Genomic DNA, 13239 nt, shown 5'->3' with positions numbered 1-13239 from the left:
AACCCTTTTTTCTTTGTTCCGAACTCTAGACTTATTGGAATGAGTGAAGGGTTACAGGCTACCCTCCTTAAGAATAGTTTCGTCCCCGAAACTTCCTTCGTATCATCTAAGGTTCAAGATAGACCAGCACTCACTTCCCTTTACACATAACGGCATTTAGTACACCTAATCTAGCACAGAACTTAATTTAGGTACGCAACGAGTAGATCGACTTTACGCACCTGAGTTAAATAGTTCAGGATAACGTTCCATCATAACGTTTTCCAACTCCCACGTAGCTTCTTCTGGGCTGTGGTTCGACCACTGAACTTTGATCATTTTGACTGACTTTCTCCTTGTGTCTCGGGTTTTGGAATCCAAGATTTGAATTGGTCTTTCTTCATATGCCAACGAATCATCCATTTCCAATTTCTCAGGCTCCAATACATGGGATGCATCAGGTATATACCGCTTAAGTTGAGAAACATGAAATACGTTATGTACCCTGTCGAGCTCAATCGATAGGCTAAATTCCCTATCCTTTCCAAAATTTCGTAAGGTCCTATGTAACGAGGACTCAACTTCCCTTTCTTTCCAAATCTCTTGACTCCTTTAGTCGGTGAGACTTTCAATAATACCTTCTCCCCAATTTGATATTCGGTGAATTGTTGCTTCAAATCGGCATAAGACTTTTGTCGATCCTGCGCGACTTTCATTCTCTCTCGAATTACCTTGATTGCCTCAGTAGTCTCTTGTAGGTACTGAGGTCCAAGTATAACAACATCGCTCTTGTCGCTCCAACACAGAGGACTTCGACCTTTCCGTCCATACAACGCTTCGTAAGGAGCCATTCCTATACTCGCATGATAGCTGTTGTTATATGAAAACTCTATTTGATCTAGCTGCTCGTCCCATGAACCCTAAAAGTCAAGTACACAACCTCTGAGCATATCTTCCAACGTTTGTATCGCTCGCTCCGTTTGGCCATTAGTGGCAGGGTGAGAAGCTGTGCTCAGCCTGAGCTGAGTGCCCATTGCCATTTGCAATGTTTCCCAAAAACGTGACAGAAATCGTGAGTCTCTGTCCGAAACGATGTCTTGCGCTACTCCGTGATACTTAACTATGTGTTTAATATAGGCTCTCGTTATCTTTTCCATTGACCAAGTTTTGTTCATTGGAATGAATCTTGCGGTCTTGGTCTGTCGATCAACAATCACCCATACTTGATCGTTTCCAGTTTTTGTTTTAGGCAATCCTCCCACAAAACCCATGGAGATTGAGTCCCATTTCCACTGAGGAATTTCCAATGGTTGCAGTAAACCCTTTGGCTTACTTCTCTTAGCTTTGACCTTTTGGCAGTTTAAACATCTGGCCACAAATTCGGCTACATCCTTCTTCATACCTGACCACCAGAAATGTTGTTTCAGGTCCTTATAAAGCTTGTCCCCACCAGGATGAACTGAATAGGGTGTGTAGTGACCCTCTTTCATTAACTAATCCATTATCTTCTTACAACCTGTAGGTATTACCCATCTACCCTGGAACCTTATGCTCCCATCCGGGTACAACTCAAATGGACCGTGTTTTCCGTCCACCATCTTCTCCTTGATTCTACTTAACCAATCGTCCTCCCCTTGTGCTTGTTTGATCTCCTCAAATAGGGTTGGAGTGGCCGACAGGTAACAAAATTTTACTTCTTGTTCCACTTGACCACACATCTTTATCTCCAAATTAAGTCCTTGAAAGTCCTTGCATAGTTGCTCAGGTAATACCCAAAGAGCATGTTTTGATTTTTGACTCAAGGCATCTGCTACCTTGTTTGCTTTGCCCTCTTTGTACTGAATTTCCAAGTCATAATCCTTAATCAACTCCAACCATCTTCTTTGCCTTAAATTGAGGTCTCTCTGAGTAAAGATGTAATTTAAACTCTTGTGGTCCGTATAAATTTTGCAAGAGACTCCATAGAGGTAGTGTTGCCAAATTTTGAGAGCGAATATCATGGCTGCTAGTTCCAGGTCATGTGTTGGGTAGTTAGCTTCATGAGGTTTTAATTGACGAGAAGCATAAGCTATTACCCTTCCATCTTACATCAAGACGCATCCAAGTCCCTTGTGAGACGCATCAGTGTACAACTCATAGCCTTCCGTTCCAACAGGTAAGATCAATACTGGACTAGTTGTTAGCCTTCTCTTAAGTTCTTGAAATGCCTGCTCGCATTCTTCGTTCCAACTATACTTGGTAGTCTTTTTGAGCAGATTTGTCAACGGCCTTACTATTTTTGAGAAATCCTGGACAAATCTTCGGTAATAACCTGCCAACCCTAAGAAACTGCGGACTTCTATAACCGATTTGGGGGCTTCCCATTCAATTACAGCTCGTATCTTGGCTGGGTCCACTGCTATTCCTTCCTTCGTGATTACGTGACCAAGAAATGCTATTTCTTCCCTCCAAAATTCGCATTTCGACAGTTTTGCAAAAAGCTTCTTTTCCCTCAACGTTTGTAACACCGTTCTGAGATGTTCTTCGTGATCCTCCGGTGTCTTCGAGTAGACCAAGATGTCATCTATGAAGGCGACGACGAACTTATCCAGATACGAAAGGAAAATCCGATTCATTAGTTCCATAAAAGTCCCTGGTGTGTTGGTCACTCCGAATGGCATAACCGTGAATTCGTAGTGCCCGTATCTCGTCCGAAACGCCGTTTTAGGAACATCCTCCTTCACGAATCGCACTTGGTGATACCCTGACCGTAAGTCAATCTTTGAGAATACGCCCGCTCCTTTCAACTGATCGAATAGATCGTCGATCCTGGGCAACGGGTACTTGTTCTTTACTGTGACTCGATAGAGTTCTCTATAATCGATGCACAATCTAAGGCTCCCATCTTTCTCCTTAACGAATAGTACCGGCGCGCCCCAAGGTGATACACTTGGTCGGATGAATCCTTTCTGCAACAGTTCTGCCAATTGCGCCTTCAGTTCCTCCATCTCTTTAGGTGCCATTCGATAAGGTGCTTTCGAGATCGGTGAGGTTCCTGGTATGAGATCGATGGTGAATTCTACTTCTCTCTCCGGCGGCATTTCCGTGAGGTCGTCGGGGAATACGTTAGGAAATTCGCGCACAACTGGGATTCGATTAATCTCAGGTTCTTCTATTTCGGCATCCTGCACCAAACAGAGATACACTTCGCATCCCTGGTGAGCGTACTTTTTCAATTTCTGCATTGTCAACAACCTTGGCTCGGGTTGCTTGTCAATTCCTTGGTAGGATATTCTCCTCCCCTTTGGTCCTCGTAGGACAACCTTTCGCTCATTACACATTATCCGAGCTTTATACTTATCCAACCAATCCATCCCGAGTACTACATCGATGCCCTCAAGTTCAAAACGAACGAGGTTTCCAGGACAGTTAGATCCAGCTATTTCTATTGCAACGTTGTCATAACCATCTCTACAGGCTACTACTATTCCCGAGGCAGTTTTGACATTTAGATCTAATCTAGTAGTAGACCTTAACTTCAGTTTATCAGCAAACGTAGATGATATAAATGAATTGGTAACCCCCGTATCAAATAGCACTAAACCAAGCACTGAGTTTATGAGAAAGGTACCGGTTACGATGTCGCTAGCCTGAGCTTGAGTGCTATTGACGATGTAAATCCTGCCTTGGTTCCCCGTGCTGCTTTCTCCCATCACTTGCTTTCCTTTGCGGTTGGGACTGGATGTGGCGTTTGTTGGTCTCCCTTGATTTGCTGACTGGAAGTTGACCACTTTATTTTCTGTCTCTGCGGACATCTGGCCGGTGTTCCCTATTAAATCTTCTTCCTTGGCTTGCATTTTGCAGGGATTTTTGGAGATTGTCTACCTGGGTTCGGCACTCAAAGGCCTTGGGTCCCAAGAGGCCACACTTGTAGCACTTAATCCTTATTCCTTGACAATTCTCTCCCGGATGATTCCTTCCACATTTCCGGCAAGCAGGACGGTTTCCCTGATTAATTCCTTCCCTTCCTCTTCCTTGTTTTGGGTTAAAGCTACCTTGGTTAGCTTTCTTATTTCCTAACTGGAATTTCTGTGGTTTATCATCAGCCTTCCGTTTGTTTCGGCCGTAAAGTTCCTGTTGGTCCAAATACACCTGATAGTGATCCGATGCCCTATCGTATGCCTCCTTCAGAGTAGAGCACATGAACGGTGTGATCGCCCTTCTTACGTCCCAGTCCAGTCCATGGACGAATCTTCTTGCCTTACTCGCCTCGTCAGGCATGATTTCTTGAGCGAAACGCATCAGCTCCACGTATTTGTTATGGTATTCTTGGATGGTTGCTCCCTTTTGCTTTAGTCGTAAGAATTCTTCGCATTTGATCCCCGTAATACGCTCCGTGTAGAATTGTCCTCTCAATTCCACTTTGAATTCCTCCCAGCCAAAATCTGGGTCTTGCAGGAGGTCAGGTCCAACTGTTGCCCACCAGTTGTCTGCGACTTTCGTCAGGTAATAGACTGCGGAAGGTACTCGCTGATCCGTAGGACAGTTTACTGCATTAAGAAATTTGTCGAACGTCCGGATCCATTCCTCCAAGATCACCGGGTCGTTTTCTCCAGCGTAATACGGTGGTTGTCGGTTTGCTATTGCTTTAGCAAAGTCAACCCGTGACTGCCCTTGGTTTTGGTTCTGGGCTTGCTGACCCAGTATGAACTCAGCCAGTCTTTCCATTGCCTGGGCCATACGATCCATTGCTGAGATGTTGTCGTCGTTACTAGCAGGCACACTTCGTCGAGGTGGCATTTTCACTGGACGACAGTTTCAGATTAGCGCCCGAGGTATAGGAGTTCTTAAAGAGTTAGCTAGCTAGGCAGTTAGTATAGCAACTACTCAAGTCCTATACGACACTCCCTAACATTCACTTTATCATACCCACTAAGCAGGGGTTTTAATCATAGCATAACGATAAATAATGCATTACGCTAGCAAGCTTACTCACAATAATCCTAAGCAATGATTACACATGCAGGAAATCACAAGTATTGATCACATTATTCAGCAACCAGAATTGTAAGATTCTGTAGAGTAGAAGTGAAATACCCCCTTTTTACGCTGCCTGACTTCCGTTCCAGCTCTGCTACGAAGCTTATACTCATTAAGCTGTAATAACGACTTAGGTCGGTCTTAACGAACCTAAGCTGAATCGAAACTTGATTAACTTGAAACTGGCTGACCTGAAACTAGGGCTGACTCGAAACTAGTGCTCTGATATCAACTTGTAATACCCCGGCCCGGCTATACCGTACATCCGGAGTAGTTACCGCCACACCTAGATTGAACCCTGTCAAATCAAGAAAGAGTCCACTCTACATAATTTTTATATATATGTTGCAGCGGAAAGAAAAAAAAGACAGCTTGGTTAGCTACGAATATATACAGGATTGGCCCATTGGGTCCAAAAACATAGAAGTTCAAGTTGGTTACAACTTGCTAACCAAACTAATACTACCGTGGCTACAAAAGATATGCACACAAAAGGAGTGTAAGCGGGTGCGGTAGGATAGACTGGAGGAGGAGTATACGTCTGAGAGGGAGAAGTAGGAGCGTAACCGGGAGCGTAGGGGTCATCGCCTAATAGGAACTGCACGTAATCATCGTACTCCATCACTGGGAACACAAACTTGAATGAGCTCTCAGAGCTCATCGGGCTACATGAGCCCACGCTAGACAACATCTGTTAAAACACACATTGAAGTGTAGTTAGCATGACGGCTAAGTAAGAAAATCCATGGTCACTCAAAATTCAACAAAGGTTTTAAAAACACGTATATAAGAGTTTTGTAACTTTACCCATTTGGTGATATTTCACCTGTAAATAAGTTAACAACGAAGACTCGCACAAAAAGTGATTAGTGAACCAATATCAACTTGTCTCTTTAGACACAATCATTTCTTTCTTAATGTCGTTACAGAATAACTCTTTTCTCACCTTTAAAACTTCCTTAGTTTCATATTAGCAAGCGTGAGGCCTTTGGAGTATTCTCTTAACTCCCTCTCTGACCACTTGGATCATCGAACTCGGGTTCAGTGGTCGTCACCCGGTCTAACACTGATCCCCTGGACTTATAGGTTCGTTAAAATCATTCCTAGCTGGCCTAGCCAGGTCCGTTAAAATGACACCTACCCGGACTTTTGGAGTAACTATACTTTAAGTGTGCACACCCCCGTAGGAATACCTCTTCCTATGAGTTATACAGTACTCGGCGAATAGACTTCGCCCCTTTTAGTATGAACTGATCATACGATGTAAACAACCACTGCGAAATGGCATTTAAGCCTGCTTCATCCCGTAGGCTAATCAAGGTCCTCCTCAACTTACTTAGAAACTAAGGTTTGGAAAAACATGTTCCTTTCTTTAGTTTTTCTTTCTTAAATCACGCTGCTTTCCTTTTGGGCATATTTCACATTTAGTCCAATACTTGAAATTAGCTACCTCATTAGCCCATGATGGTGATTTTGTTTGAAATGGATTTTCAAAATACTTTCAGTGCCCGCAGGCTTTTCAAATACCATTTTCTCATCTTTCAAGCAAGGTACACACTTACTAATAGTGACATTTTCCTCAAAAATAAGGTTTTTGACAACCTATTTACCAAAATAGCATACGTTCTTCGACGTAAGTTTTCATAAACATTTTTATTTGCCCATAGGCTCTTCAAGCATAGCTTCCAAAACTATTTGCACATCTCACCACATCATCATATACAATACTAGTAACACAAAACACACTTTATTCACATATATGTATCATCTATACATATTACTCATAGGCAGCATGTATATACAACATAACCTCTTCCTTATACATACATACACATATATATGTATTTTCATATGCATATTCATCCCTTATGGCACTTATACATATATATATATATATACTCCACGTGTGTATGTATATTTATATAAAGATTTTCTTTTTATCTACAATATTTTACACACATATAAAGATCACTTGAACCGGGAATATATATATATACATCTATAACATATACTACCCACCTAGTTATACACTTATATATTCTACTAACACTACATATATCCATATATTTTAACACAAAGCTCATAAATTCCTATTTCAAATATCAATCATTAAATCTTAAGTGACAAAACCAACTTAAGGGATTTCTTACCTCTTGGGTGAAGTGCTTTTTGCAAGAATAGCTTTGAATCTCTACTCAATTCTTTCACCAAAATCCCTAGGCAAAACATACCACCATAACAATAATTTTTAAGAGATTTTAACCTATAGCTAGGTTCTAGGGAAGAAAACAAAGTTTTTAACCGAATAAAAATGGAATTTTACCGAATAGTGGTAGACTTCATGAAGAAACTTAGCTATGAAGGCTCTTGAGCTTAAAGATGAAGATGAAGTTTCTCTCTCTCTTTTTCCCTTCAATTTTTCGGCCAAGGGGTGTGGATTGAAGGAAAAATATCTTTGGCTAGAAAGAGTGACATGTGTCAACTTCATGTGGTAACTCAAGGAAAAATATCTTTGGCTAGACTGTTAAGGGTTAAAACAGATATAGTTACAGTAGGAAATAATTTAGGTAGGGGTAAATTCGAAACCAAAATTATTCCGAACTCAATTCTAACATTAAATTCTAAAATCGGGCGATTTGCGTTACATCACGAAATATAGCGATACTAAGGTCGAAATAAATTTTCACTCTTACAGGCTAATTTAATTAAATAGGAAATTCAAGGTTAATAGTATAGTGCCTAATAACCCACTTCCTAGGACAATCGGGACCAAATGCATGCTTTAAAAATTTTTACGGTTCGTGACCGGTACGTAGGTTCGCAGCTTATTAACGACTATCCTAACTAGCAAAAATCCTTTTGAAATATCTGAAGATCATACCTCATGCATGCCAATGCCTTAGAAAAATAAATTCTAAACCCCCTTTTTTTTTCCGAACTCTAGACTTATTGGAATGAGTGAAGGGTTACACTAGCATCAACATTCATTTCATCATCATCATCGGAGGAGTCAAATGAATCACTATCATTGAAATCACATGGGTTGAAAAAATTGACATCATTAGTAACCCAAAAATAATTTCCACACTTTAAGGCACTATCAAGAAGATCATAAGTAGCATTCTTACAAGCATTGGACGAATTATCATAAATATCATCATCACGTTTAGCATTAATATTACTGTGACACCCCAACCTTTCACAAATATAGCGGAAGCGATTTATAACCTAAGGGGTGTCATGCCACATCTAGGTAAGAAAACACAGCCTAGATGTTCAGGCCAACCAAAACTAAACCCAATCCAAGCATCATAACGAAACTAATCCAAGTTCAACATCATACTAGGCACATAGGCCCAAAAGGGAAATCTAAACACAAACTAGTCTAAGCTGGTCTTGACATCGAGCTATCTCTAATCGCGCTCACGGCTTAGACTACACCATCACCTGGAAAACATTAGGAAACCATTAGCAAAAGACTGCTAAGCAACCACCACTCACACCCGCAAGGAAGTATAGATATATAGTAAGTTTGGAAATAAGTTTACACACCCATATAGAATATACACACCAACGAACTATTCTTTGTTTAAAACGGATACTCAACAAGGATAAGCTGAAGGAATCATAAACCAAGGACACATTCACTAGTCCAATACCAACCCAAACCCTTAAACCAAAGATAAACTCCACACCGCATCCTCCATACCACCATACTCATCACATACCAACCCAAGTTAGTACACAGAGGCAATAAGCCCAAGTTAGTTTCCATAGAGGCAATAAGCCCACAGTCAGTTTCCACAGAGGCAATAAGCCCACAGTCAGTTTCCACAGAGGCAATAAGCCCACAGTCAGTTTCCACAGAGGCAATAAGCCCACAGTCAGTTTCCACAGAGGCAATAAGCCCACAGTCAGTTTCCACAGAGGCAATAAGCCCACAGTCAATTTCCACAGAGGCAATAAGCCCACAGTCAGTTTCCACAGAGGCAATACGCCCACAGTCAGTTTCCACAGAGGCAATAAGCCCACAGTCAGTTTCCACAGAGGCACGAGGCCCAATCACAGAGGCACGAGGCCCAATCACAGAGGCAATCAATGCCCAATCACAGAGGCAATCAATGCCCAATCACAGAGGCACAAGGCCCAATCACAGAGGCACAAGGCCCACAGTTAGTTCAAACTCATCAAGTCAGAAAGCTCAGAATTTCACCATTCCACCATCCCATATCCAATCTCAAACTCAACCCAAACACAACTCACTCACAATGTTCATCCCAGAACATGAACACAACATATAATCAGAATATGCATCTCAGAAGCCAAATAAACATGGAATCCATAACAACAAAGCTCATACTCATCAAGATATAAGGAATAAAGAACACAAGTTCAATAATCCACAAGTAGGTACGCAGACCATCAAAACAAAGGCTATACACCAAGAAATATCATAGGATTCCACAACACCAAATAATATTATATAGAACAGGAGTGAAAATAGGTTTTAGTGGACATGATGGTTACCTTATCTTCTTGAAATCTCACTAATTTCCTTTAGATGCTCACTCTTCTACTTCTTTTGGTTCTTCTACACAATCCATAATTTATCCACAACATACATAATATTAGATCCTTGAGAACACTAACTATACTAGAATAAATAGTAAAATAGGATTTTCCTACCCAAAATTTTCCTTAAAAAAAATTCTAGGAAGTATATAACATCATAACCCCATATTTAAGAAAACTATACTTGGATTCAGGATCTAGGAAGGAAAACAAAGCTTTTAACCGAATAAAAGTAGAATTTTACCGAATATTTGGCGAGTTGTGAAGAAACTTTGGCTATGGAAGCAAGCTTTAATGGACGAAGAAGATGAAATATTTTTCTCCCTTTTTCCTCTCAATATTTCGGCCACAACAAGGGAAAATAGGAAACAAGGCATATATATTTTCCCTTATAAGATTAGGATAAGGAAGTCTTGAAGACTAAGCCACAATTGGATCATTTTCAAGAATTATTTAAATAATCACATGTGGCTAGAAATAGTGACACTTGTCACAATCTTGTGGTTCCAAAAATAAAAATCTTCCAACTTATCAGTTGGGGTCCAAACAGATAAAGTTTCGGTGGAAAATAATTTAGGGACAATAATTGAAGAATACATGTGCTGGCAGAAAGAAATTGGCAGAACACTGGATCAAGATTACGAAAATTATTGGGAGTATTTGGTAAGGTATTTTGATACCATTTTCTTCAAATATGTAGTTAAGCAAGTCTAGAAACTACATATAAAATTTCATAGATATATAAGGAGTAGAAGTATGGTTTCTGAATTTCTTTCCAAAACTAGTCCAGAGAGAAAAATTCTGGACAACACACTGCCAAGGGCAAAAACGTAATTTTCTGTGTTTACTCGAATATCCAAATGACCAAACTTTTTTAAGGATATCAAGTACTATAGGTTGGGGTTATAAAATAAAAATTTCAAGTAAAACGGAGTTCGGGAAGTATGTTTACCGAATAAATCTTTCGGACTGCGCCGAGCTGAAATTTTCGGTGTGTTACAATTACCCACATTTTCCAAAGGATTGACATGCACATTATCAACAACACAATCCACATTACCAAAAACATTTTCAATATAAGCATCCCTACAATTATGATCAAAAGAATCATCATATGGCTCATCATGAAAATTATTATGCTTTTTAACACCAATTTCATCACTAGACACCTCAACACAAGCATTATCAACATCTTCAATTATGCAATTATTTTCGCTAGTCATATCTACCACTTTTTCAACTCCATCATCAACACAATCAACATTAGCATTATCCACACGAATAGGCATACCAATATCATCACAATCATCATCCTCATCACACATGTCAGCCCAAGATTTAGACATTTTATCATCGAGAGTAGTGCTACCACTAATAGGGTCAAGTGTCTTACCACATGTAAGCTCAATGGTGTCACCACATGGATTTTCATCTTCCCACACTATTTCTACTTCCTCATTACCTTCTTCCATCGCATTTCCATACCCCATGTCGTGATTTCCCTTTGCTTGTTCTTGCATTCGTTCAATAACGGGGATTTCTTGCCCATTCTCCTTTATATTTTCAATGTCTTCCTCCTCAATGCTATCATCCGGCACAATGTTGAGTCCCAAACGCCTAGCCAAAGCCCAAGTCTCCTCACTTAACCCATACTTGCCTTGCGGCTTGGCATTGCACTCTTGATCAACTTCGTCTCTATGGTGCATGTACCTACATTCACATGAGAATCTAGCATTACATTTCTTGCAATATCGGTACTTTTGGCATTGATACCTATAGTGAGGCCCTTTACAAGCATAACAAATCACTTGTCGGTTCATATCTTCCAACATGTGTTCCTCAATGGTCTTGAAGCGGTCATTTGGGTCTTTTGGCTTGGGTTTCAACCAATGGTCATACATGTGCTCAATAATAGATTTCGATTTGGGTGGAGGTGTGTTTTGGGTGTAAGATTGTGGAGAGTAGGCTTGGGATGGGTAAGAGTCGTAGGATTGAGAATTAGAGAATCCTCTTTGTTGAGGGTAGTCATCATCCTCGTCATAGTGGGTAGATTGGTAAGACTTTGAATTGTAGCTTTGGTGAGATGCACTCCTCCTATACCCCTGGTATTCATAAGAGTAGTCATCTTGATCATGATAATCCTCCTCAAAATCATCCCGGTAATACCTAGGTGTCCGGTATTCCCTTGAATGATCATAAGAGGTGTCTCTCCTTAGTGGTTGGGCCCGACTTGAATACTCATAATCGTGACCATGATAAGACTCTTGGTAACTCTCCGGTGGCTCATCATATATGGTTCTTCTTTCAGGTGGTGATGGAGTTCTCCTTGAGTAGTGGTAATCACCATATTCTCTATCATCATATTGAGCTCTTGATATTTGCCTTCGTGGTGGATCATCATACTCATATGCCTCATCATCATTCTTCATGTTGACCATGTCTTGCCTTAGCTCACCAATCATTCTATCCATCTTGTCCTCAAAACTTTCCTTAGGAGCTTCATCCCTTAGTGGTGGCCTTCTTGGTTGATATTCTTCTTGTGAAGATCCATATGTCCTTGAGTAGGGTGGTTCATAGTCCTCATAATCTCTATAACCATAGGGGTTAGAAATGTAACCCCCCACCTATTTCAGTAAAATTAAGGTTCGAAAAATTTTTCTTTAGGCTATAACATCCATGAGATGATCTCCAGATGCTTCGAAAGAATTATTATAAGTAAGGACAGTTAGTAATAAGCAGCGATCGTACGTCCCGGTCACGAACCGTAAAAATTTTAGGAACTAGGATTCGGACCCGTTTGTCCTAGGAAATGGATTTTTAGGCATCATACTATTATTCTTGAATTTCCTATTTAATTAGATTAGCCCATAGCAGCCAAAATTTATTTGTGATCGTACATCGCGAAATTTCACGGTGTACCGAACCTAGCCCAATTTTGAGTTCTAGACTGGAATAAATTTTTGGGTTCGAGAATTATTTGAATTGAATTAGTTTCCACCGAGAATTTATCTGAATTAATCCCAAACAGTCTAAGTAAAGATATTTTGGAGTATTTTAATCCAAGTTAGGTGATGTCTTATCCATTAGGTGTGAACTAGTCAACCTTTTGACCAAAGACCATAAAAACCCATTTTTCTTCCCCATTTTTGTGTGTTGGCCGAAATTACTCAAGGGAGAGAGAGAGAGTGAAATTTTTTCATCTTCTTCTTCAACTCCAACTTCCATAGCCAAGACCTTCAACACAACCTCCAAGATATTCGGTAAATTTCAATTTTATTCGGTAATTAGTTTTATTTGCCTCCTAGAACCTAAATCTAAGTTAAATTTCTTGAAATCTTGTGTTATGTGGTTGATGAAATTTTAGGGTTTTGAGGTAAATTGGGGAAAACCACCTACAAAGACCTCCTACAAGATTTGGAACCCATTTATAAGGAATCCCTTTATTTGGTTGAGGTTGTTTGAAACTAGGTGATTGATGATTTTGTGGAAATTAGTTTGAGTGCTAGATGGAATTTTTGTGTACTTGATGCATGTGTAAATATGTATAAAGATGTTGTTCATGATATATGTGTGTACAAAATATGTGGTATGAGGTAGTTGCCAAAGTGCCCAAACTTCTAATTTAAGCATACTAAGTGCATTATAAAATAAATGTAATACATAGATATG

The 13239-nt window shown here is 40.1% G+C and overlaps 1 protein-coding gene across 1 annotated transcript; it reads right to left on the bottom strand.

Annotated features, from left to right (window-relative positions):
* Nucleotides 1–3750: 3750 nt before the first annotated feature.
* Nucleotides 3751–4758, bottom strand: LOC116001279. The gene has a single exon (XM_031241164.1). It carries the CDS (start codon nucleotides 4756–4758, stop codon nucleotides 3751–3753), a length of 1008 nt encoding a protein of 335 aa, XP_031097024.1.
* Nucleotides 4759–13239: the final 8481 nt, after the last annotated feature.

The sequence above is a fragment of the Ipomoea triloba genome, chromosome 13 (genome assembly GCF_003576645.1).
Source record: "Ipomoea triloba cultivar NCNSP0323 chromosome 13, ASM357664v1".
NCBI classification, from domain to species: domain Eukaryota; kingdom Viridiplantae; phylum Streptophyta; class Magnoliopsida; order Solanales; family Convolvulaceae; genus Ipomoea; species Ipomoea triloba.
The sequence above is the reverse complement of the archived record's forward strand: the minus strand, read 5'-3'. Positions and strand labels throughout refer to the sequence as shown.

Excerpts from the sequence above, each read along its gene's own strand:
- LOC116001279 (XM_031241164.1), bottom strand. The coding sequence starts at position 4,758 with ATGCCACCTCGACGAAGTGTGCCTGCTAGTAACGACGACAACATCTCA.